Genomic DNA, 23,629 nt, shown 5'->3' on the forward strand with positions numbered 1-23,629 from the left:
GGGTGCGGCTTTGGCTTCTCTGCAAACCTGGGGTGTGTGGGTGTGTGATGGGTGTTCTAGCCCAAGGTCTCTCCACCCCCGTTACCTTCTGCCAGCCCCAAACAAGCGGGTACCTAATTACTCAGTCATTCTATCCCTCTTTGGCTGGGCAGCTAAGCCCAAACATCTGGTCCCGGGGCCTTCGGCCAGGATGGGTAACCAACCCCACCCGCTGCTAGCCCTGACCCTCAACACCTCCCTTGGGGGACAGCTGAGCTCCATGTCTGCTTGCCAACTTGCAACAAGCCCAGAACAGTAGCTGCATAGGACTAGGAAGCTCAGTGCGTGGAGAAAAACTCCAAACTGGAACTCTATTAAACACATTCACACCGCACACACACACACACACACACCACATATACTTACACACACCATACACACTTACATACACCATGCAGACATACTTACACAACACACACCCTACACATACACACACTCAGATACCTACATCACACACATACACACACCACAATACACACTCACACACACCACATACACACACCATGCATGCACACACACATACCACATACACCATGCACACATGCTCTCATACACAGCACAATACATTGAGACACCCACACAATACACATACATACTCACATACACACACACATACACACGCACTCACACACACACTCATACCCCCTCACCACACACAGCATCTGGCTCTCTGGAAGTTGATCAGGAACAGACGTGAAAGACTTGTCAAATCACAGCCTACATCTTAGCACATCTAGTTAACATTTGTTACCTGGGGCTGCAGTATAGATCAGTTGGTAGAGTGCTTGCCTAGCACACACAGGGACCTGGGTTCAATCCCCAGCACTGCATGAAGCAGGTGTAGTGGTGTGTGCCTGTAACCTTACCCTCGGGAAATGGAGGCAGGAGGATTAAGAGTTGAAGGTCATCCTTGGCTATGCAAGAAGTCTGGAGTCAGCCTGGCTTACATGAGACTGACTCAGACAGACAGACAGCAAAACAGCAAAATCGTACCTATGAGACTGGGCCTTTGGTCTTTCTGTACTAGTCTCTACACTGTGAGTCTCCAACCTCTTTCTTGCAAGAGGCCTGGGTAGTGTGCAGTTGCTATTAAAAAGAAAGTTACTGGTACATGGTACACACCTTTAACACCAACACTTGTGAGTCAGGGACCAGGTGGCTCTCTGTGAGCTTGAGGCCAGCTAGGGCTACATAGTGAGACCTTGTCTGAAATAAATAAATAGAGAAAGAGAGGGGGGAGGGGGGAGAGAGAGGGAGAGGGAGGGAAGAAGAAAGAAAGAAAGAAAGAAAGAAAGAAAGAAAGAAAGAAAGAAAGAAAGAAAGGAGGGAGGGAGGGAGAGAGATACAGAGAAAGAGAAAGAAGAAGAAGAAAAGAAGAAGAAGAAGAAGAAGAAGAAGAAGAAGAAGAAGAAGAAGAAGAAGAAGAGGAGGAGGAGGAGGAGGAGGAGGAGGAAGAGGAGGAGGAGGAGGAGAAAAGAGAGAAAGAAAAGAAAGAAGAGAGGGATGGAGGGAGGGAAGAAAAAGAGAGACAGACAGAAAGAGAGAGAAAGAACCTGGCCTTGAATTCACATAGATCAGCTTGTCTGGCTTCTGTATGGGTGTTTTGCCTGCATGTATGTCTCTACTCTACGGGTGTGCCTGATGCCCACGGAGGTCATTAGACATTAGATCCCCCGGAACTGGAGTTATGGGTGGTTGTGAGCCGCCATGTGTGTGCAGGGAACTGAACCCTGGTCCTCTGTGGGATCAGCAAGTGCTCTTAACTGCTGAGCCACCTCTCCAGCCCCCTGACTGTGAGCATATGATGATAACTGTGCAGAGCTCATCGTAATCTAACCTAAGAACATGCCCGGGCCCCTGAAATGGAAACCCATGTGCCTCAGTAGTCACTGCCACCCCAGCACCCAGCTCCTGCTCCATCAGCTCCATCACGACTATGGGTGGTTCATTCTGCATGTTTCCTATGATGGAGTTGCCGTCCGTGGTCCCCTGTGACTGCTTCTTTGACTTAGCTTTGATGGCTCAAGGTGTCTCTGACACGCAGGCTGTGTGTCCCGTTCGTTCCTTTATCGTGACCTGGCAGTATCTCATGCACAGGTGAGCCACACTATCTTCACGCATGGGTTCGTCGGATGTTTGCATTGTCCCCACTCTCTGGGGAACGTTGCTATGAAGACATGCGTGCGGCCTTTGTGTGTGTGAGCTTACGTGTGTATGCGCGGACGTCAGGAGTCGGTGTCAGATGTCCTCTTCGATTGTTTTTCACTAAAAACCATGACACTTTCATCCATGTAAATAATGAACTTTGGTCATTTTCATCCCATTTCTGTCTCTCATGCCCCGCTGCCCCGGTTGGAAGTTTCTCCTCAGCTAGTTTTCTTACTTTCGTGTTTGTATTTTGTCTCTGCATTGAGTTCAGTTACGGTAACTTGCAGCAGCATGGGCAGTCATCAGCGACTACACTACTGAAGAAAGTGATCCTTGCTCCTCGTCCCCCTCAGATGCCACTAGTGGCGCCTAGGGAGTGGGGCAGGGCTAGTGTTGCTGGGCCCCACCTTGTGCAGATAAGCACAGCTGTGCTGTGCAGGCCACGCCACATCTGGAAGGCCACGCCACATCTGGAAGGCCACGCCACATCTGGAAGGCCACGCCACATCTGGAAGGCCACGCCACATCTGGAAGGCCACGCCACATCTGGAAGGTCACACTTCGCAGCGCTACTCCCACCCATCAACTTTTACTTTCTTTCTTCTTCCTCCAGGCCGCCTGAGGCCTGGACAGGATGATTTAGGGGTCCAGCCCTTGTCCCTGGCGTTTTGATCAGTTGTATTTCTCTGTCAACTACTGCCCACTGCAAAACTCCACCTGAGTCTTTTGAAACAGGGTCTCTCTCTAGCCCTGGAGTTCACCACGGGGTTGACTAGGGGAACCCCCTGTCTACACCTCTCTGGAATTGCAGGCACCTTCTGGCTGCACTTGGCTGTTTACGTGGATACTGGGTACCTGGACTTGGCTCCTCACGCTGGCTGAGCCATCTATCTGATTCTGTGGCCCTTGGTCCTGTCCTTGTCTCCCAGGTGTGTACCTAGGAGTGGAATTACTGGCCCGGTGTAGCTCATTGGTGGGAGTTACATATGTGATGTGTGTGGGAAGAGGACACACACGCCACCACGCATGCGTAGAGGTCAGAGGACAACTTGTAGGAGTCTCTTCTCTCCTTCCACCATGTGGAACCCAGGGGTGGAACTCAGTCATCAGGCTTGGTGGCAGCACCTTTAGCCCTGAGCCCACTCACTGGCCCCCAATGAAGGTAAAAAGCCTGCTCCGGCGCGTGAGAGGCACGGTTTGCCTTGTCCTCACCCGTCTGTCCCGTAATGGTGGTGGTTGTGCTCCCCAGTCTGAAGTGTTTCTTGCTTGGATTCAGTGTTTCAGTGAGGTGCCACAACTCAAGAAGGGGCAAACACCTCAGTGACGCAACTGTATTCACCTCCACTTCTGTTTCCCTCCCGACCTGAGCTCACTCACGCCCACTTAGATCCATCTTCACACAGCCTTGCACACCCACTCTCACTTTCACAGGCACATGCATTCTCACTTTCATCCATACTCTTGTGGCTGTGCCTGCACACCACACACACACAGCTGTAGCTGCACACACACACGGCTGTAGCTGCACACACACACATAGCTGTAGCTGCACACACTCACACACACGGCTGTAGCTGCACACACACACGGCTGTAGCTGCACACACACGGCTGTAGCTGCACACACACGGCTGTAGCTGCACACACACAGCTGTAGCTGCACACACACGGCTGTAGCTGCACACACACGGCTGTAGCTGCACACACACACAGCTGTAGCTGCACACACACACGGCTGTAGCTGCACACACGGCTGTAGCTGCACACACACGGCTGTAGCTGCACACACACACGGCTGTAGCTGCACACACACACAGCTGTAGCTGCATACACACTTGCACACTATCCACACCCCTCCTCTCACACCTCTGCAGATCAAAAGCAAGAGTGCTGTTGGGATTTGAATTGCAGCTCTGCTACTGACGTGTGTGTGTGTGTGTGTGTGTGTGTATGAGAGAGATCTGACCAGTGTCTGGCTGCTGTGCCACACCACAACCCCAAAAGTGAAGTAAGGAAAGTCCCAGGGACGCCTCTGGCATGCTGAGAGAGTCAGCGAGCAGGGAGAGTGTGTGAGCCGTGTCCTTGGTGTGAAATGGTGCTGTTAGCATTGATAATTAGTGTTGTCCTTTCCCTTGGACCTTTCTATCCTCCCCTGTCACTTAGGTCGATGCTTGTCATTATCACCTTCCAGCTAATCCTCAGCTGCCACCGCCAATTAACAGGCGCACAGGCGCCCCTCTGCCCCTTCACCTTGTCTGGTCTGTTCCCCTCATCCCAGGCACCTTCCATGTTTAGGGGACACATTCTTGGCCTAATTGCTCATGTTATTTTTGATCCATGGAGGAGGTGGCAGGAGGTCTTGATGCAGCTCACCCCCTTTGTGTCCCCATCTATTCTTTCTAACGAACCTTTACTCTTCAGGCTCCGCAGGATAGCAACTGTCATCCCTACATCATTGGCTGGAACCCAGAGTCCAAGGGTCCTTGGGGTCATTTCACACACGGGCACACATGCTCTGCCAGTCCCTCGCAGGCAGCACCTCGTAGCCACAGCAGGGGCACTAGGGGTGTGTGCAGGGGGCTAGGAAGCCAGTGACACATGATCCCTCCCTGAGTTGTAGCCTTCCTCTGGGCCTGCAGCCAAGCAGGGCACAGAGAGGAAGAGAGAGTGTTTGCAAACAAGGCGGCTGCCAGGAAGGGGCTAGGGTGTGTGGGGAGGGTGAGAAGGAGTGTGGGGTACCAGATGGACGAGGACTGGCTAGAGTTCCTGTCTGGCCTACCTCACCCGGCTGTGCTTATGCAAGCGTGTGCACGCAAAGTTGAATGACCAGCGAATTGCAGAGGTTTGCCTGTCTCTTTCTCCTCAGGGCAGGATTGTTTTTAAGGATGCCCTTAAAAGCAGAAGGAACTCAGGACTCCATGGTTTCCTGACAAGCACTATGCCAGCCAAGACATCTACCCAGGCAGGACTGTGTTTTTTATGACACTGGTACCGCACAAACTTTGATTGGGTAAAATAGAGAGGAAATAAACGGCTCATGGGACTGGGGATGTGTGCTTAGCACACAGCAAGCCCTGGGTTGCAATACTAGGACTGCATAGACCCAGCACAGCGGTGCGAGACAGGAGGACCAGGAGGTCAAGGTCATCCTCAGCTATGGTAGTGAGTTAAAGGGCAGCTTGGCCTAGGTAAGATCATATAAAAAAAAAAAAAAAAAAAAAAAAAAAAAAAAAAAAAGGCCTGGCAGTTGTGGCACACCCTTAATCCCAGGATTTAGTAGGCAGAGGTAGGTGGATCTTTGTGAATTTGAGGCCAGCCTGGTCTACAGAGGGAGTTCCAGGACAGCCAGGCCTACGTAGTAAAACTCTGTGTTATAAAAACAAACAAACAAACAATCAGACAAACAAACAACAGAACAAAAGGCTGGAGAGACAGCTCAGAGGTTACAGAGGTTAAGAGCATTAACTTTCAGAGGTCCTTAGTTTAATTCCCAGCAACCACACGGTGACTCACAACCATCTACAGTGAAATCTGGTGCCCTCTTCTGGTGTGCAGGTATACATGCAAACAGAATACTATATACATAATAAATACACAAATCTTAAAAAGTTAAAGAAAACAAACAAAAATTTAAAAACTGGGCAGGTGAGAAGGCTCAGTAGGTCACGGCACCTGGCACCAAGCCTGCCAGCATGACCGGACCAACTTCTGCAAACTGTCCTCTGATCACTCCAGGGGCACTGTGGCATGAGCATATAATCATGGATTATTTTTTTAAAAAAAAAAGATGTTTATTTTTATGTATATGGTGCTCTGTCTACACATAGAACCCTACAGACCAGAAGAGGGCACCAAATTTCATTATAGCTGGTTGTGAGCCACCATGAGGTGGCTGGGAATTGAACTCAGGATCTCTGGAAGAGCTACCAACGTTCTTAACTGCTGAGCCATCTCTCCAGCCCCTGATGAATTCTTTTTAAAATTAAATAGCTGTCTGAACAATATTTCGGTACCTGCCATCACAGGCTCCATGTTAGAGCAACCCAATGGGAGTCCTTACCCAAGTACCACTTAGTCCTACAACTTCTCTGTCTCTTATGTCTCTCCCTAGGTCTCGATGGGTGTCTCTGTATCTCACTCTTTGCCCGTGCACACACTTCGCATTCCTAAATGGACAGAGTCACAGCACAAGAACTGTTGCCAGGGGACTTTATTTGCAGAGGACAGCTGAGACAAGAATACATACATAAAGTATCTCACATGGTAAGCTGGGGGCGGGGCGAGCGTCCTGCCATGCAGGTGGGCGGGAGAAAAAAGCTGGAGTGGTTTCGAGTGGCGTGAAGCCCCACGAGGGAAGATGGAACATCAGAGCCGGGCAGACAGCAGTGGAGAGTGGGAGGGGCCCCGGTGGGAAGCTCTGGTGAACAGATGTGTTCATTTACTTGGCTGCTTGCTGCAGGCCCGGCACTACTCTGAGGATGTAGGGCCGTTCTTCAGGAGCCAAGACCCACCCCATACGGTCAGAAGGGGTACAGCGCACACCAGGAACACATAGTAGAGGTGGGGCCTGGGATCGTGAAGTCCAGGACTGGTGGCCGTCTTACCTGGGGCTTGTGGGGGAGGCTACCTGAGGTAGGCGGGATGGGGCACAGCCATGCAGGAGAGCTGAGCACGGTGCATGCCTGTTATCCCAGGACTCAGGATTCTGAGGTAAGAGGATCCAGATTCAAGACCAGAGATGGCAAGGCGACTCCCGTAGGTAAAGTGAGGTCTTGAAGACTGAGAAGATCTCAGTTCCCTTGCTGGGCCCCAAGGTGGAAAGAGAGAACTGACTCCCAAAAGTTCTCCGACCTTCACACAACACGCACGTGTGTGTGCACACGCATGCGTGCAGAGCATAGAGGAGGAACACAGACTACACACAGGACAGGTAGGAGACGCCGACAGCTGAGGGGAGGCCACAGCCAGGCATCACAGGCTAAGCAGGTCTCCGCATGCTCGCTGCTCCCCCTTGGCAGCCTCGAGGCCTCACTACCCATCTTCCCTCAGTCCCTTCGCCAGTTCCTCAGCCTCCCCCTCCCTCTGCCTCCAGGGTTGGCCTAGGTAACCCTTGATGGAGCTCACAGGGTTCCTCTTCCTGGGGTGAGGGTCTAGCAGTCCCCACAGGAGAGTGTCTGCCACAGGTGACAGGCCATACCAGGGTTGTGGCCTGTCTTGGGGCTGGCCAGAGGCCTGCCAGATGAGAAAGTCCTCAAAGAAAGGGTCCGCCTCCACCAGGGGCTGGTCCCAGGGGAAGTAGCCGGTAAGAAGGCAGAAGATCAGGACTCCCAGAGCCCAGGCATCCAGGGCAGGTTGGATGGGTAGCCCCTCGGGAAAGGGTGGTGGAGCACACAGCTCAGGGGCAGTATAGGGTATAGGTGGCCCAGTGAGTCGGAGCAGGGTCCCTCGGGGCCTGGTGTGGCCAAAGTCCGTCAGCTTGATGCGATGGCAGTCTGAGTCACACACCAGCACGTTCTCTGGCTTCAAGTCCCGGTACACCAGGCCGTGGGAATGAATGTGTTCCAGAGCCGAGGCCAGCTGGGCCGCACAGCGCTGGGCTGCTGGCTGGGGAAGACCCACCTGCAGGAGAAAAAGATAACAAAGTTCCGCTGCTCCCGGGCTGCTGAGAGAAACTATTGAGGAGGATGAGGAGGAACTAACATGGGCCCATGAGCCCCTGGAATGACCTGGAGAGATCTGTGAGGAACTGATGGAGCCACATGGGTCCCTGTGAGCCCATGACACCCGCTAACTCCAGCAGATCAGACTATGAGCTTGTGAGGGTTGGTTAATCTTAATAGGACGTAGTCAATGAAGTCTAAAGTGACCCAACAATTCTAGAAGTTGGGGTTAGATGTGTGGCCTAACAGCGAACACGATTCTTGGGGTCCATGCTGTTTGGAGCTTCCCACGAACCCTGGTAGGACTCACAAAGGCATCTCCAGGGCCACCTACTCACCTTGGGCTGGATGAAGGTGATGAGGTCCCCGTGGAGGACAGGCTCTGTCAAAAAGCTGTAGGAACCGGCTGACTCGATGCCAATGCCATAGGCGGCCACGATGGCCGGATGTGTGCCAAGAGAGAGGCCCACACAGAACTCATACAGGAAGCTACGGAGGGAAGTAGAGGTCTTGGGGAGTTGCTTCAGTGCCAGGGGTGTTCCTGGAGGTGGGGGCAGATGCAACAGGGGTGGATATCAGAGGTGGGTAAGAGTTTAGGGTCACTAGGATCAGCTTTCTTGATCCTCTTCCTGGGCTTCCAAACGCAGTCTGTTTCTCAAATGCCTCCTTGTTCCCCAATCCTTGCCTTCCTACCAACCTACTCTGAAAGCATTCAACATCCATGTCCACTCACGTCTACCATTTTCAGCACATGTCCACCCATGTCCATTCATGTCCACCCATGCCCACCGATGTCCACCGATGTCCACCCATGTCTACCCATGCCCACTGATGTCCACCCATGTCCATCCATGTCTACCCATGCCCACCGATGTCCGCCCATGCCCACCGATGTCCGCCCATGTCTACCCATGTCCACACATGTCCACTCATGTCCACCCATGTCCTCTCATGTCCACCCATGTCCACACATGTCCACCCATGTCCACACATGTCCACTCCGCATTTCCACTCTCAGGGGGAATAGAAACTGAAACTGGAACCTCCACTGACTGACCTCCCATGATAATAATCCCATGTGGAAGGATTTTTTTTTACTAATTAAATTCTATTCATGTATTTTGCACCTCGATGGGAGTTTTCCCTCCCTCCTCTCCTCCCATATCCCTCCCCTGGCTTCCCCTCTCCCTCTTTGTTTCTGCTCAGAAAGGGGCAGGCCTCCCATGGGTATCAACAAAGCATGGCATATCAAGCTGAGGTGGGACTAAGCTCCTCTTTGTATTAAAGCTGGGTGAGACACCCAGTGTGAGGAACAGGTTCCCAAAAGCCAACTCAAGCATTAGGGACAGGTACTGACCGCACTGCTCGGAAACTCACAAACAGATCAAGCTACATAACGGTCACACATATGTACAGGACCTAGGTCAGTCCTATGCAGACTGTGGGGGTCTCAGGTATCCCAGCCCGGCTTCTGGCTCCCTGTGTAGCTGAGAATGACGCTGAATTCCTGCTCATCCTGTCTCACAGTTGGGATGTAGGTATGGACCACCGTGGCTGGTGCAAAGACATGCTTGGGGCAACCGGGGGAAATGTACAGAATACAGGCTAACGGGTCCAGGTAAGGAGTCACGATCCTAGTCTATTGAGAAACACCTTCCTAGATTCTTCCTTCAAGGCAGGAATGGCTAGTGTCAGGCTTTTAACCGCTGGCTACTAGTTCTTGAGCAAACTTATCTACCATGGGGTTGTATTGCTGTATGATGCGGGCAGGCTGCCAACTTTCTCTTTTTTTATTGCTGAGGATTGAACCTAGGGCCTCAGGCATGCTAGGCACGTGTTCCACCGCTGAGCTATGCCCCCTCCATCCCTGTCCTCACTGGGGGATTCTAGGCAAAGGCTCTAAGGAAGAACAGTGCCTTTCCCGCTCATTGGTAGATTATGGGTTGACCGCTTATCCCTGAACCGTGCCCCTGGCCTCTCACTGGTACGTTCTAGGCAAGTGCCAGAATCCCGAGCTATGTCCTCAAACTTCTTTTTACTTTTTGCTTTTATATGAGTTTTCACTAAGTTTTTCAGGGGCCTCGAATGATTTCTGCAGCCTCAGATAAACCTTGAAATGGTCATCCTTCTCTCTCAGCCTCCCATATGGCTGAAGCGATAGACCTGGCTGCCTCTTTAAATAAACATTCACTATTCAAACTCCGCACACTCCAGCCTGATGGGACAGTATCTCCTCCAGGTGTCTTAACTTCCCACCAGCCTCTGATTTTTTGTGGTTATTTTTGGCAATATTGGGGATTGAACAGGAGCCAGGGGCACACAAGGTAAGTAGAGAATGCTATGCCTGAGCTACAGCCCCAGGTCTCGCCCAGTGTGTTGACGGTCTCTGCTCACATCCCACTGTGAGCATCTCCGTCCTGCCTATGGCTTCACACTCACAGCACCCTTCCTAATGCTGTGACCCTTTAACACAGTTCCTCATTTTGTGGTGACCCCCAACCATCAAATTACTTTTGTTGTTATTTCATAACTGTAATTTGGCTATCCAAATTACATGAATCATAATGTAAATATCTGTGTTTTCTGATGGGTCTTAGGCTACCCCTGTGAAAGGTCGTTTGACCCCTGAAGGGTCGCGACCCGCAGGCTGAGAACCACTGATCTGCGTGAGGCCGGGTGTGCAGGGGCATAACTGATCCATCCAGTGAAACTAAGCAGTTGAAGGCTGGACGTGCAGGGGCATAACTGATCCGTCCAGTGAAACCAAGCAGTGGAAGGCTGGGCGTGCAGTAACTGATCCGTCCAGTGAAACTAAGCAGTGGAAGGCTGGGCGTGCAGTAACTGATCCGTCCAGTGAAACTAAGCAGTGGAAGGCTGGTCATGCAGGGGCATAACTGATCCGTCCAGTGAAACTAAGCAGTTGAAGGCTGGACGTGCAGGGGCATAACTGATCCGTCCAGTGAAACTAAGCAGTGGAAGGCTCGTCGGCAGTCTCTCAGTTCCCCTGCTGTTGTTCAAGCCGTCATGCTCTGAGCAGACCCGGGTGGCTCTCTCATTCCTTCTGCCCCTCTCTCTGTTATGGGCCAAATTCCCTCAAATTCAAACAGTGGAAGACAAACTCTTAAGACCCACCCCCCAAATGTGGCTTCTTTCCTTCCTTCTTTCCTCTCTTTCTTTTTTGTTTTTTGAGACAAGATCTCTGGGTAATTTCACCTGCCCTGGGACTCCATTGACCACATTGGTCTCAATTTGATGGGTGATTTTTGATGTTTATTTATGTATTTTATGCGTGTGTGTGAGCGTATGAGGCATATGTGGGGTGCTACAGAAAAGGGTGTTAGAGCCCCTGAAACTGGAGTCACAGGTGGTTGTGAGCTGCCTGATACTGGGAACTGAACTAAGTTCTGCTGGAAGGGTAAGGCACTGGGATTAAAGGTGTGTGTCACCCCCGACACCTCCTTAGCTGCAGAACCATCTCAGAGTCATCTCTCCACACCCTCTTCTTTGTTTTCAGTTTTATTTTATGTGCATGGAGTGTTTGTCTACATGTGTGTATGTGCACCGTATGTATGCCTGGTGACCACAGATGTCAGAAGAAGGCATTGGGTCCTACGAAATTGGATTTACATGGTGGTGAGCCACCTTGTTGGTGCCAGGAATAGAACTTGGGTCCTTTGCAAAAGCAACAAATGCTTTTTAACTATAGAGCCATCTCTCCAGCCCCTAGACTCTATCAAGAGGGAGAGAGAGAGGGAGGGGGAGAGGGAGAGAGAGGGGGGTTTATCTGTGAACATGCACATGGCACGGTGAGCATGTAGGGACCATGGAACAACTTTGCACAGACAATTTTGCCTTTCACCCCGAGATTCTGCTCAGGTGGTACGACTTACAAGGCTTTTCCCACTGAGCCATCTCGGTGGCCTGTAGGTGAGGCCACTGAGCACCTTTTCCTCTGCTTCCTGAGTGCTGCGATTACTGGTGTTTGCCCAGCAGGATGGTGAAACATGATGGTGTATTTTGGTTTTTGTCCAGAACTGGGTATTGAACCTAGGGCCTCACATGTACCAGGCAAGCACTGTACTGCTGAGCTACATCTTCAGCCTTGCTCAACCCTCTTTCTCTCCCCTTTCTGAGGCAGGGTCTCAGGACTCGCAGATGGCTATCTTCAACCCGAGTCCTCGCTCTGTTCTACCCCTAATTTCTTCTTTGAAGGGTACCAGGCAGATTGTATTGGAGTCCACACAAATAGTCTCATTTTAACTCTTTAAATCAGTGGTTCTCAACCTTCTTAATGCTGTGAACCTTTAACACCCTAATGTGGGGACCCACAACCATAAAATTATTTCGTTGCTACTTCATAACCGTTCTTTTGTTATTGTTATTAATAGTAATGTAAATATCTGTGTTTTCTGATGACTCCTTAGGTGACCCTCTGAAAGGATCGTCTTCAAAGGGGTCAGGATCCACAGGTTGAGAACTCCTGCTTTAAAAAAAAAAGACCCAGAGCTGAGGATGTAGATTACTTGGTAGATTGCTTGCCCAGAATACATGAAGCCTCTGGTTTTATCCCCCAAGCTATATAAACTGGGCCTGGGTGCTGCACTCCTGTAATCCCAGCATTTACTTGGTGGAGGTAGAGGCAGGAGGATCAGAAGTTCAAAACCAGCCTCAGATATATAGGAAGTTTGAGGCCATTGTGGACTGCATAGGACCCTGTCTGGAAGGAAGGAAGGAAGGAAGGAAGGAAGGAAGGAAGGAAGGAAGGAAGGAAGGAAGGAAGGAAGGCAGGCAAGCTGGAGAGATGGCCCAGGGGTGGAGAGCACTGGGTGCTCTTCCAGAGGATTCAGGTTCGATTCCCAGCACCCAACACAGCAGCTAATAACCATCAGTAACTCCAGTTTCAGGGAATGGACGTCCTCTTCTGGCCTCTGGGGGCACCAGGCATGCAAGTGGTACATAGACATACATGCAGGCAAAACACCCATATGCATAAAATTAAATGAGCCAGGTGGTGGTGGCCCATGCCTTTAATCCCAGCACTTGGGAGGTAGAGGCAGGTGGATCTCTGTGGGTTTGAAGTCAGTCTGGTCTACAGAGTGAGTTCCAGGACAGAGAAACAATGTCTCAAAAAACAAAAAGGAAGGAAGGAAGGAAGGAAGGAAGGAAGGAAGGAAGGAAGGAAGGAAGAAAAGGTTAGAAAAAATAATCACTACTCTTCCAAAGGACCAGAGTTCAAATCCCAGAATCCACCATCCAGCAGCTCGAAACCACCTGTATCTCCAGCTTCAGGGGATTTGTTGCCCTCTTCTGGCCTCTCTAGACACTGCACTAATGTGCACAACTGCCCCCCCCCATATGTGCATAACTGAAAAAAAAAAACTTAATAAAATTTTAAAAAGAAAAAGAAGGGAAAGACAGATGTCACAGTAGATACAGTTTCAAACACTCCCAGGCGCTGGGTGGTAGTGGCACAGGCCTTTAAATCCAGTACTCAGGAGGCAGAGGCAGGTGAATCCCTGTGAGTTCAAGGTGAGCCTGGTCTACAAGAGCTGGTTCCAGGACAGCCAGAGCTGTTACACAGGGAAACCCTGTCTTGGGGGGGAAAAAGCACTCCAAGGAAATGAAGATAAGTGTACATGATTGTATGCTAGAAAATCATTGTTTTGTTTGCTTGTTTAGGGATGAATAGTTTTTTTTTCTTTTCCCCTTTCATTTTAGTTTTACACTGTTTGATTGTGTGTTTGTTGGGAGGAGGTTTGCAGAGGTCAGAGAACACCTTGGGGAACTCAGCTCTCTCCCTCGACCACGTAGGACCTGGGGAATTGAACTCAGGTCCTCGGACTTCGTGGCAAGTGCCTTTAGCTGCTGAGCCATCCTGCCTGACTTTCTCATTTTGTAACAGACTTATGTAGCCCAGGCTGGCCAGGAACTCCATACATATCACAGGATGACTTCAAGCTCCTTATCAGGGATACGGGAATTACAGGAATCAGTCTTCACGCCTGGCTTTGTTTGAACCGGTCATCTCGCTATATAGCCATGGCTAACCTGGAACTCACTATGTACATCTTAGGCCAGCTTTAGATTCACAGCAACCTTCCTGCCTCAGCCTGAGTGGTAGAGTGATGTGACTATGAAGGTTTACACCATAAAGCCAGGCTTCTCTGCAAAGCAGAAAGCTGAGGCTCAGAGGAGTTAAAGAAACCCCTAAAACACACAGCTTAGAAATAAAGTGGGGAAGGAAGCTCTGGTTGACGTTGTTATGACTCCCCAGTCCCGGCTAAGCTTGCCTGAAATCTCTACTCTCAAATGTACCGTGTGGCGTGCGCTTGTGCCCGGAAACCAGTACCTTTCTGACGGTGAGTAACCAGCAGGACGCGGCCGAAGCGGCCCTGGCCCAAGGGACGCACTTCCTCGTACAGTTCCTCCACCTCAGTGCGGACCAGGGTCTGGGCACTCAGAGCCATCATGTCCTCCAAGGCCAGAGCAGTCTCCTGGCCTTGCTGCAGCTCCTCTACCGTGAGCCCCCCCAGGCCTTGGTCACCTCCATCCTCCACAGCTGCCACTTCCATCTGCCCGTCTTCTGACCGTTTGCCCGGCATTTCTGCAAGACAGACAAAGAAAGGGATCCAGGACTCAGAGGTCACTAGCCTATGCCCAGGGGAGGGAGAGCAAGGAAACCAGACTTCTGGGTCTGGGGGAGGAGGACTGGGACCTTGAGTCTTGAGTCTGAGGGAGGAGGATGGGGTCTGGAATCCTAGGTCTCAGGGAGTCAGGACCCATGGGTCCGAGTGAAGAGGGTTGGGGGTCTGAAGAAGTCTGGACCTGGACTGAGGCCTGACTGGCAGTTCCCACTGTGACTAGTTCCGTCCTGTGAGACCCTAAGGAGTGGAAAACAGTCACTGGTGTGAGGTGAGGTCAATCGAGAGGTCAGGTGCCCCCCCCCATTGCCACTGCCACCTGGTGGCCCAAGGGTGAAAGATGAACCAAGCCATTGAGACACCCCCCCTCCCCATCTTGTTTCCAAAGCAAACAGACTTGGGCCCAGAGTGGATGAGAAGCTCCCTCCATAGAGCAAACAGGTGCTCTCTGCTTCCAGGGAAGGGTGGGGCCCTACACTGCTTGAGACACCAGGGTCCTGCCCGGTGCTGTCACTTGGACTTGTCCCCAGTTCTTCAACCCTCGATCATGTTGTGGTCCAAGTCTCACAGCCCAGCAGCCCTCCCCGAGACCTGGGGTTCTAGACCCCAGCTCCACTCCTACAAATATAACCCCCAGCCTTCCTCCTTCACACCCAGGGTTCAGACCCCAGCCTTCTTCCTCAGACTCAGGAGTTCAGACCCCATCCATCTATCCTCAGATCAAGGGTCCCTGACCCCAGCCCTCCTCCCTCAGACCCAGGAGTCCAGCCCTAAGTCCTCCTCCCTGAGACCTAAGGGTCCAAACCATATCTTATTACTGTCCCAGGAACTTCTATAACTCACACAACTTGGGTGTTTGGACCCCAACACTCAAGTACCCGATTGCTTCAAGGTGTTTCTTGTTCTGTTGAGGGTCCAAGACTTTCCACCCGTTTTCCTGTTCAACTGCAGCCTGTCTCAAACCGGTTAACCTTGCCCTGCTTCTGACCTGGGCTGAGCGTTGCAAACCTCACTTTCTTCAAGGCTCGTCTGACCCCTTTCTGCCTACTGCGGTTAGCGCCCTGCACTTCAGGGCTCCTGACAGTATCGGTTTGCCCAGGAACAAACAAGTTCCGCCCCTACCTTGGGGGGTCGTAAAGCCCCACCCTCTGCCCCGCCCCTTCTGCCCCCCTCTAGGGGCAGAGCGACACCGTGTGTTGAATCTTAGTACTGGCTGTAGTTGGACAACCTCCCCAGATGGGGGTAGGGGGGCTCAGCTTTCCTCCCTAGGACTCAGGAGTTCAGGCAGCCCTCCCCTCTCAGACCCAGAAGTCCAGTCTCCAGCCTCCTTCCTCACGTTCAGGGTCCACCCTCTAACCTTCCTTCCTCCGTGGAGGAGTCTGGAATGCAGCCCTCCTACCGGACACGGGGGTCTAGGTCCCATCTTTTCTCTCTTATATCCAAGCTCTTAGCCCTCCTCCCTCAGATCGAAGGGTCCGGGCAGCCTTCCTCTCTCAAGTCTGGGACTTTAGACCCCAACCCTCTTCCCTCAGATTCAAGGTTCAGACCCCACCCCTTCTTCCTCAGACTCAGGAGTTCAGGCCCCATCTATTTACCCTCAGATTCAAGATCCCAGACCCCAGCCATCTTCCCTCAGGCCCAGAATCCCGGCACCTAAACTGCCTTTCTCAAACCCAGGGATCCAGCCCCCCTTCCACCATCCAGGAGACTAGGTGTTAGACTTCTCTCTGACCCAGGGATCCGAATCCTAGCCCTCTTCCTTCACATCTAGGGGTGCAGACCATAGCCTCCTCCCTCACACAGCCCCATCTTTCCTTTAACCTGGCCCCCTCTGGTCTTCTCCCCAGCTCCTGCCTCTGCTGCCCCACTGATAGACACAAATCTTCCAAGAGTTATGTATGTCCAGAAGCCCAGACACTAGGGTTCTGTTTGGGGATAAAATGAGACAGGATTCTAAAATGATGTCATGAGAAATGACCTCAGACGGGGGACCAGAAACAGGTGGTGGAGCAACTGGGGATCAAGGGTGACTTTCCCCTTTCTCCGGGACAGCTGCGCTGTCTGCTGGGTTTAAGGCACCGAGGATGACGTGGATTTCTTTCGTTGTCCAAACGCACTTTTTATTGTGTAAATGTTCTCAGTTTAAAAAACAGTTGCAAAGGTCACACAGTTGCAAAGGTCCCTTGGACCCCTCACCCGGCTTTCCCTGAGATCAGCATCTCACCCAACATTTGTGCTAAGTTAGTTACACTTCCAACAACAGTGAGTCATCCTGTCCACCCTCATTGCCTTCAAGATCCCTTTCCTGTTCCTTAGGTCCAGTCTGGAGGGCACCGTAGTGCATTTAGTGAACTCACTGTTAAATCTAGAAAGTGTACCTCTCTGGGCTGAGGATGTAGATCTGTTTGCAGTGTTTGCGTGGCCTGCACAAAGCTTTGGAGTTCCGCTCAAACCTCCAGTGCTGTATGAATCGTCCTGGTGGCATCAGTTGGGAGGTGGAGGTAGGAGGATCAGAAGTTCAAGGTCACCCTCTGCTAGTGAGTGGACATCCTGGCATACAGGAGAACCTGATGTTTTAAGTATAAATTCCTGGGATGTTTCTAGGTCCTGCTCCTCTGCCGGGCGCTGGGGGCTTGAGGCACACTGAGTTGGGGTCTGTGTGCTGTTTGAGAGAGAGGAAGAGCCATGGAACCAGTCCTGGCTCTCATGATTGGTGGGTCCCTGAACAAAGATGGAGCTGGGATAGTCGGAGCCAGATTACTTGGGGCTTTGTGGAAACAGAAACTGGAAGTGTCTAGAAGTGAGATAAAAACAAACACATCTCAGAAATTTGTGATGGTGGGTGGAGGTGGGGGAGAACAGACAAGATGGCTGGGGTGGGGGCCAGTTTCGGTAGGCCAAGATGGAAGTAAAATGTGCCAGGTGGAGCATGTAAGGTGACTGAGTGATGCTGGCAGTCATGTGTGTGTGTGTAGCTAACTTCAGAATACATAAACGGTTCCCACAATGCCACCAACACAGAGCCCAGGAAACGCTAGACCAACATAATATCGGATCCTATATATTCAGATATTGTGCCCCGGTTGGTGGGAGCCAACCACAGTCTCAGAGGAGAAGAGTGGTCCCATCAGAATTCATGATAAGCACTCAGTGTTTCTGGGTACAGAATTCCAATCGCAGGAGAAACAGAGACTTTCATCAGGAAGATGCTCAGGGCCCCGGGATGAACCTCATTTGATAGAGGGCCTGCCTAGCGTGCAGGAAGCCCCGGAGTTCCATCTCTGCCCAGCACCTCAAAAACAGCACGGAGATGCATGCCTGTAATCCCAGCACTGGGGAGATGGAAGCCAGAGGGTCAGAGTTCAAGGTCAGCTACATAGTGGTTTGGGTCCAGCATGGGACACACAAGGCTGTCTCAGAAGAAAAATCGGGATGAGAAGGGGAGGAAGAGAAGGAAGAATGATTAGGAGAGAAGTAGAGAGGAGGAGGAGAAGAGGAGGAAAGAGAGAGCGCAAGACAGAAAAGAAGAAGATAAAAACAAAGATGGAGAGGGGAGGAGAGGAGGAGTGGAGGAAAGGAAGAGGGAAGGAGGGGAACAGTGGAGGAGGGGAGGAGACCGCAGCAACGGTGGCACACACTCTGGACTCCTGAGTCTCAGTTGTGTGTGCATTGCAGGGAGAGGGGATTACACATGCAAGTCCAGCCTCCACAAGGGAAAAGTGAAGTGTGTTCCTCCCTGTGGCCCCACGCTGGGTTAGGAGACTAGCCAAGGTTCTTCTCTGACCTCCTCTCTCCGTCACCTGGTCAGGAACCTCTGCTGTCCGTCCCTGTCCTCCCACCATCTTTAATTTCATCTTCCTCCTCCTCTGTCCACTCTTCCAAACTTGATCCCCCCTCATCTTCTTCCGCATCCTCATAGGATATGCCCCCTAAGCTTCCAGCTCCCTCTCCGCTCCCCTGCAACCCCCAGTCATCCCCTAAGACATTCAGGACTGCCAGTGGAGGGCTCCTAGTCTCAGGATCCAGGTCTAGAAGTCCCTGGAGCAAGGTCAGAGCCGGGGGTGCAAACTGGTCCCAGGGTGCCGGTGGCCGAGGGGGCTGGGGCTTGGTGGTCATCCAGCCGGCAAAAGCCTCGAACTCAGGATCGGGGGCCAATGCTACATCCCAAGGGAAACAGGCTGTGGCGGCACAGAAGAGAAGCACGCCCAGGGCCCAGGAGTCCACAGCCGGTCGCAAAGGCAGGGTGTTCGGAGGCAGCAGGAGGCAGAGTTCAGGTGGTGCGGTGGGCAAAGGCACTGGTGGGGCAGGAGTTGGGCTGCCCTCAGGTCGGGTCAAACCCAAGTCACCTAGGGCTACTCTGTTGCAGTCAGGATCGAAGACTAGCACGTTGTCCGGCTTGACATCCGCGTGCACTAGCCCCCGGCCATGGAGGAAGTCCAGGGCTCCAGCCAGCTGGGCCAGGACCCTCTTCACCATCCGCTCTGGGAGGCCCTGAGGTTGGGGAGAAAGGAAAAAGGACTTGCTGTTCATTTCATCATCCTGGACATGTTCTTGATTCCTAAAGGCTCTGACTCTTGAGGTTTGAGAGTACAGGACCCAGGGTCCCCAGAGCCATCCAATATCTCCACAAACACGCCAAGTTCTGCAGACCAGCCACCCTTTATGGCTCCCTCCACTCACCCCAACAGAACCCCACTTCTCATCAGAACTTATTTCTCCCTGTCTCTCTCTGTGCCTCTCTATGTCTCTCTGTCTCTGTCTCTCTCTCTCTGAAACAGGGTTTTGGGTAGACCAGACGAGCCTCAAATTTACCTCGTAGCTGAGGGTCACCTGCCTCCACCTGTCCTGTGCTAGAATCATGGGAATGTACCAATGTCCCTGGTTTACACTGTGCTGGGGATCAAACCCTGGGCTTTATGCATGACAGATGAGTTCTCTACCACTGAACTACAGCCCCAGAAGATCTCTCAAAGTTTGTCCTGATCCTAAAATTCTCAAACTCTCTCTCTCCTTCCCTCCTTTCTGTAGTGTGTGTGTATGTGTGTGCTATTTTGGTTCTTGGATACAGGGTCTCACTATGTAGACCAGGCTGGCCTTAAACTCATGGAGATCCACCTGCCTCTGCTTCCCAAGTGTAGTAAAGGACTCAGTGAGAATCTAAACCCCTTAGTCAAGCCTGGTCTTAGTCCTATATTGACACAGAACTCATCTCTAACTCAGACTGTCCTAATAAAGTCTATCTTACTGGCCAGCCACACCTCCACCCAACAGTGTTAAATCACGACTCCACCCCACACCCACTCCACATTCAGGCAGCAACCCGATTATTCTGTTATCGTATCCAGCACTCACCCTCTTTATCTTCCTTTCATTCACTTTATCTACACACTCACCCACCATCCACCCACGCACCTATCCATACATCCGGTTAGTCATGCAACCATCCATACAACTAGCCATCCATACAACTAGCCAACCATACAACCAGCCAACCATGCAGACATCCGTACAACTAGTCAAACATGCAGTCATCCATACAACCAGCCAACCATGCAGACATCCATACAACCAGCCAACCATGCAGCCATCCATACAACTAGCAAGCCATGCAGTCATCTGTACAACTAGCCAGCCATGCAGCCATCCATACAACTAGTCAACCATGCAGACATCCATACAACTAGTCAACCATGCAGACATCCATACAACTAGCCAACTATGCAGCTATCCATAAAACTAGCCAACCATGCAGCCATCTGTACAACCAGCCAACCATGCAGTCATCCATACAACCATGCAGCTATCCATACAACTAGCCAATCACGCAGCCGTCTATACATTCATACATGCATCCATCCGTCCATCCATGCATCTTATTAACCATGCAGTTATGCGTGTATACAACTATCCACGTAGCCATCCATGCAATCATTTATTTATTTATCTATGCACCCATCCAGCTGTCCATCCATCCATAAACCCATCCATCTACACATCAAACTAGCCATTCAGCTGTCCATCCATGCATGTACGCACTCACCATCCACTCATCGATTCATGCATGCATGCATCCAGCCGTCCATCTCCCCACTTATCTTCCCTCCCTTCTCCCTCTCATCCTCCCTTACCCCTAATTCTTTCTCAAATCCCAAATGCCACCCTTTTAATATCTCCACGTACCCTATCTCTAACACAAGAGGGACTAGACTCTCCTGGATTCAGTCCTGACCTGGAATCCTTTCTAGAGGAAACCCCATTTGAAACGGACCCAAGTTGACCTGCAGACACAGCCTGTGCCCATCTGCCCTTGTCACATTATTGTCCCGAATTTCCTCCTCTACATCCATGGCCACCTAAGACCAATCATAAACCTTTCCATCCCACTCATCCATTTCTACCTCCCAATCCCCATGCCAGCTGGAGCCTCAAAACTGACTCCTCTCCACCCTCAAGTAGCTGCAATCCATCCTAACACCAACCCAGCCAACTTTTCCAAGCTTGTGTTTAGATGATCATAGGATCAGTGCTGGGGTCAGGTAGGCAGCTGTGTTAGGACTTAGAAAGGGGGGGTCATTTGGGGGTCTCAGGGTGATCTCAGTGGGGTACTTATTTGGGGTTAGGGACTGAAAGGGACCTGAGCAATCCTATCCAGTCTTGCCTTTTCCTGGAGCATTCCGCTGAGATCCCCACAGGGTGCATACTCCTGGGCAAAGGCAAAGTGTCGGGGTGTCTGCAGGGGCCATCCCAGGGTCTGCAGCAGGCCTGGGTGTGAAGAGACACAGCGGCCCACACAGAATTCTCTCAGGAACGTTGTTCTCAGGACTGAGTCCCGCCGGAGGAGCTTAAGGGCCACGGTTTGACCTGTCAGAAAGATGGGCTCAGATGAGAACCCGAAACACCCTGGTCATGCTGTGGGGCCTTTGGCAAACCACTTGACCTCTTGGAGCCTGAGAAGTCGCATGTGAAAATCAAGTGTCTTCACCTGTGACGTGTGGGTCGGAACTAGACCTTCCCTTGTGTCCCTCCTGCTCTGCCTTGGACTGCTGTGTTGCCCTGTATAACTGCCTTACCCTCTCTGGTCCTCCATTCCCTATAACATAAAGGGACAAGGTGGTGGCATGAATTTCAGTTCAGTTTGCTCGCCTGCCTTGTTGTGTGATGTATGACCTGGAGGTGGCCACTTGCTGTCTCTGGGTGGCCTATGTCTCTCAGAAGATCGTAGAGTCTGCACTTTCCGAGTTCCCACCAGGTCTGGCTAGTCTCAGAGATGGCTCATGATGGGAGAATGTGAAGTCTACCCTTTGGTGACTGAACTCACCCCCTTGGCGAGGCTGGGCTAGGAGCACTTGGCCGTAGGAACCGGAACCCAGCTTTCGGATGAGACGGTACTGGACACGCAGGCTTCTCACCGATGCCACCTTGCTGGCTGTCAGCTCTACGAGTCGCTGGAGGGCCATGGCTGTGTCCTCCTGCGGGGAGAAGGAATGGGATGGTTGAGGGGCACATCTGGGGTCTCTCTGAACAACGGGAGAGATCAGAGGCCAAGCCCAGAACCAAGCTGTGGATGCAGGGACAGGGGTCACTGTCCCTAGAGAGAAGGATGAGTCACAGTGAGTCACCCAGTCTGGGGACACCTGTTTTTGTGTCCTAGCAAAGTTAGGGGTCTTGGTCTCAGAGGCTTCGTCTGCCCCCACCTCAGGGAGGCAGCCAGAAGTTCTCAACCCCAACCATGACTTCGTGCTTAGCCCGATGGGATCCCTTCATCCTCTCTCCCTTGTGTTCTGATCTTTGTGTTCTGACCCCAGAGAGTGATCGATTGGGTCTGCGCTGCTGTTCTTCCCTGAACCTGGGCTTCCAGCTCTCTTTCTTCTCTCTCTCTTCTCTTGTCTGTGTTCTCTCTGTCTCTCTGTCTGTCCTTCGTCTCTCCCTCTGTCTCTTCCTGCTCTGTCTCTCTGCCTCCCTTCTGTCCCCTCTCACCTCTGCATCCCCATCCTCAGGGGTCTTGAGGGCCCTGAGCTCCATCTCAGGTTGCCTGGTGTCAGCTGACCCTGGTAGGCACCCCTTATCTAGACTCCCCAAAGAGGAAGCAGCCTGAGGGACCCTCTGCACCCCCACAGGTCCTTGCCCAGCCGAGTGTGGGGAAGCTGTGGGAGGACTGCCTTGGTGTCACTGTCTGAAACAGTCTTCTGGCCCCTGAGAATTCCCAGACTCCCTTTTCTCCTTCCTGCCACCTACTAGGGAGTGTCGCCTTCTGCTGTCTTATTTCTTTTGAATCTTCTCACCCTTCTATCCCCTCTCTACAACCTATACCAGTCTTTCTTTCCTTCTGATCTCTCTCCTCCTCCTCCTTCTCTCTCTCTCTTCTTCTCCCTCTTTTGTGTCTTTGTTCCTCCTTTTCTCTCCCTCTCCCCTCTTGTGTCTTTGTTCCTCCTTCTCTCTCTCTCTCTCTCTCTCTCTCTCTCTCTCTCTCTCTCTCTCTCTCTCTCTCCCTCTTGTGTCTTTGTTCTTCCTTCTATCTCTCTCAATCTTTTTTTCACCCTCTGAGCATATCTGATTCTATTTTTTTTTTTTTTGCCTGTCTCTTTTCCCACCACCCTCTTCCTCCCGCTCCCTGTTTCTCCCCAGGGTGCTCTCCCTCTCTCTACCCTGCCTCTGTTTGCTGGGACCTCTGACTTCCCTATACACTCTTCCCCTACTTGTCAACCGAGTCTGCCCATGGGACGTCCCCACTCTCTCTCCTCTGCCTCCCCTTCTCTCTGACTCTCTTGGGCTGTCTCTGGGTCTCTCTTTGTTCTGTCTCTCTGAGCCTTTTGTCCTTCCCTTTCTCTGGGCTGAGGTGTGTGTGTGTGTGACAGCTCAGAGACAGAGACATCCTGTCCCCCCTACACGCCTCCCTCACCCCCCTGACTCGCTGTCCCCTCCCTCCCTCTTCCAAACTTAGACCAGCTTGGACTCTGGGCTCTGGTCCCAGGACAGAGGGGACGAAACATATTGTGAACCCCCAAGAGCCAGGCTGAGAGCAGAAGAAAAAGGAAGGGAGACTCATTCAAAGCTAGTAGGGGTAACTGGTCCAGGGCTTGGACCTTCCTTTAGGGGCTGGGAATATGGAAGGCCAGAAGCCAGGACTGTTCCCACAGCCCTG

General features: G+C 51.8%; 2 protein-coding genes across 3 annotated transcripts; both read right to left on the reverse strand.

The window, feature by feature from the left end:
• Nucleotides 1-6,447: 6,447 nt before the first annotated feature.
• Sbk2 (SH3 domain binding kinase family member 2) lies at nt 6,448-15,565 on the reverse strand. 2 transcript variants are annotated; one of them, XM_057762614.1, is made up of 4 exons: nt 15,501-15,565; nt 14,196-14,450; nt 8,185-8,387; nt 6,448-7,805 (listed from the first exon to the last, which is right to left on the reverse strand). In XM_057762614.1, exons 2-4 carry the CDS (start codon nt 14,446-14,448, stop codon nt 7,218-7,220), a joined length of 1,044 nt encoding a protein of 347 aa, XP_057618597.1. In that variant the 5' UTR covers nt 14,449-14,450; nt 15,501-15,565; the 3' UTR covers nt 6,448-7,217. The 2 variants fall into 2 exon arrangements, with proteins under 2 accessions (XP_057618597.1, XP_057618598.1); XM_057762615.1 differs by lacking the exon at nt 15,501-15,565 and adding an exon at nt 15,331-15,367.
• A 2,726-nt stretch (nt 15,566-18,291) lies between these two features.
• Sbk3 (SH3 domain binding kinase family member 3) lies at nt 18,292-22,509 on the reverse strand. Its single transcript, XM_057760459.1, has 4 exons — nt 22,465-22,509; nt 21,806-21,956; nt 21,146-21,348; nt 18,292-18,978 (listed from the first exon to the last, which is right to left on the reverse strand). Exons 1-4 carry the CDS (start codon nt 22,507-22,509, stop codon nt 18,292-18,294), a joined length of 1,086 nt encoding a protein of 361 aa, XP_057616442.1.
• Nucleotides 22,510-23,629: the final 1,120 nt, after the last annotated feature.

This window comes from Chionomys nivalis, chromosome 2 (genome assembly GCF_950005125.1).
Source record: "Chionomys nivalis chromosome 2, mChiNiv1.1, whole genome shotgun sequence".
Taxonomy (NCBI): Eukaryota; Metazoa; Chordata; class Mammalia; order Rodentia; family Cricetidae; genus Chionomys; species Chionomys nivalis.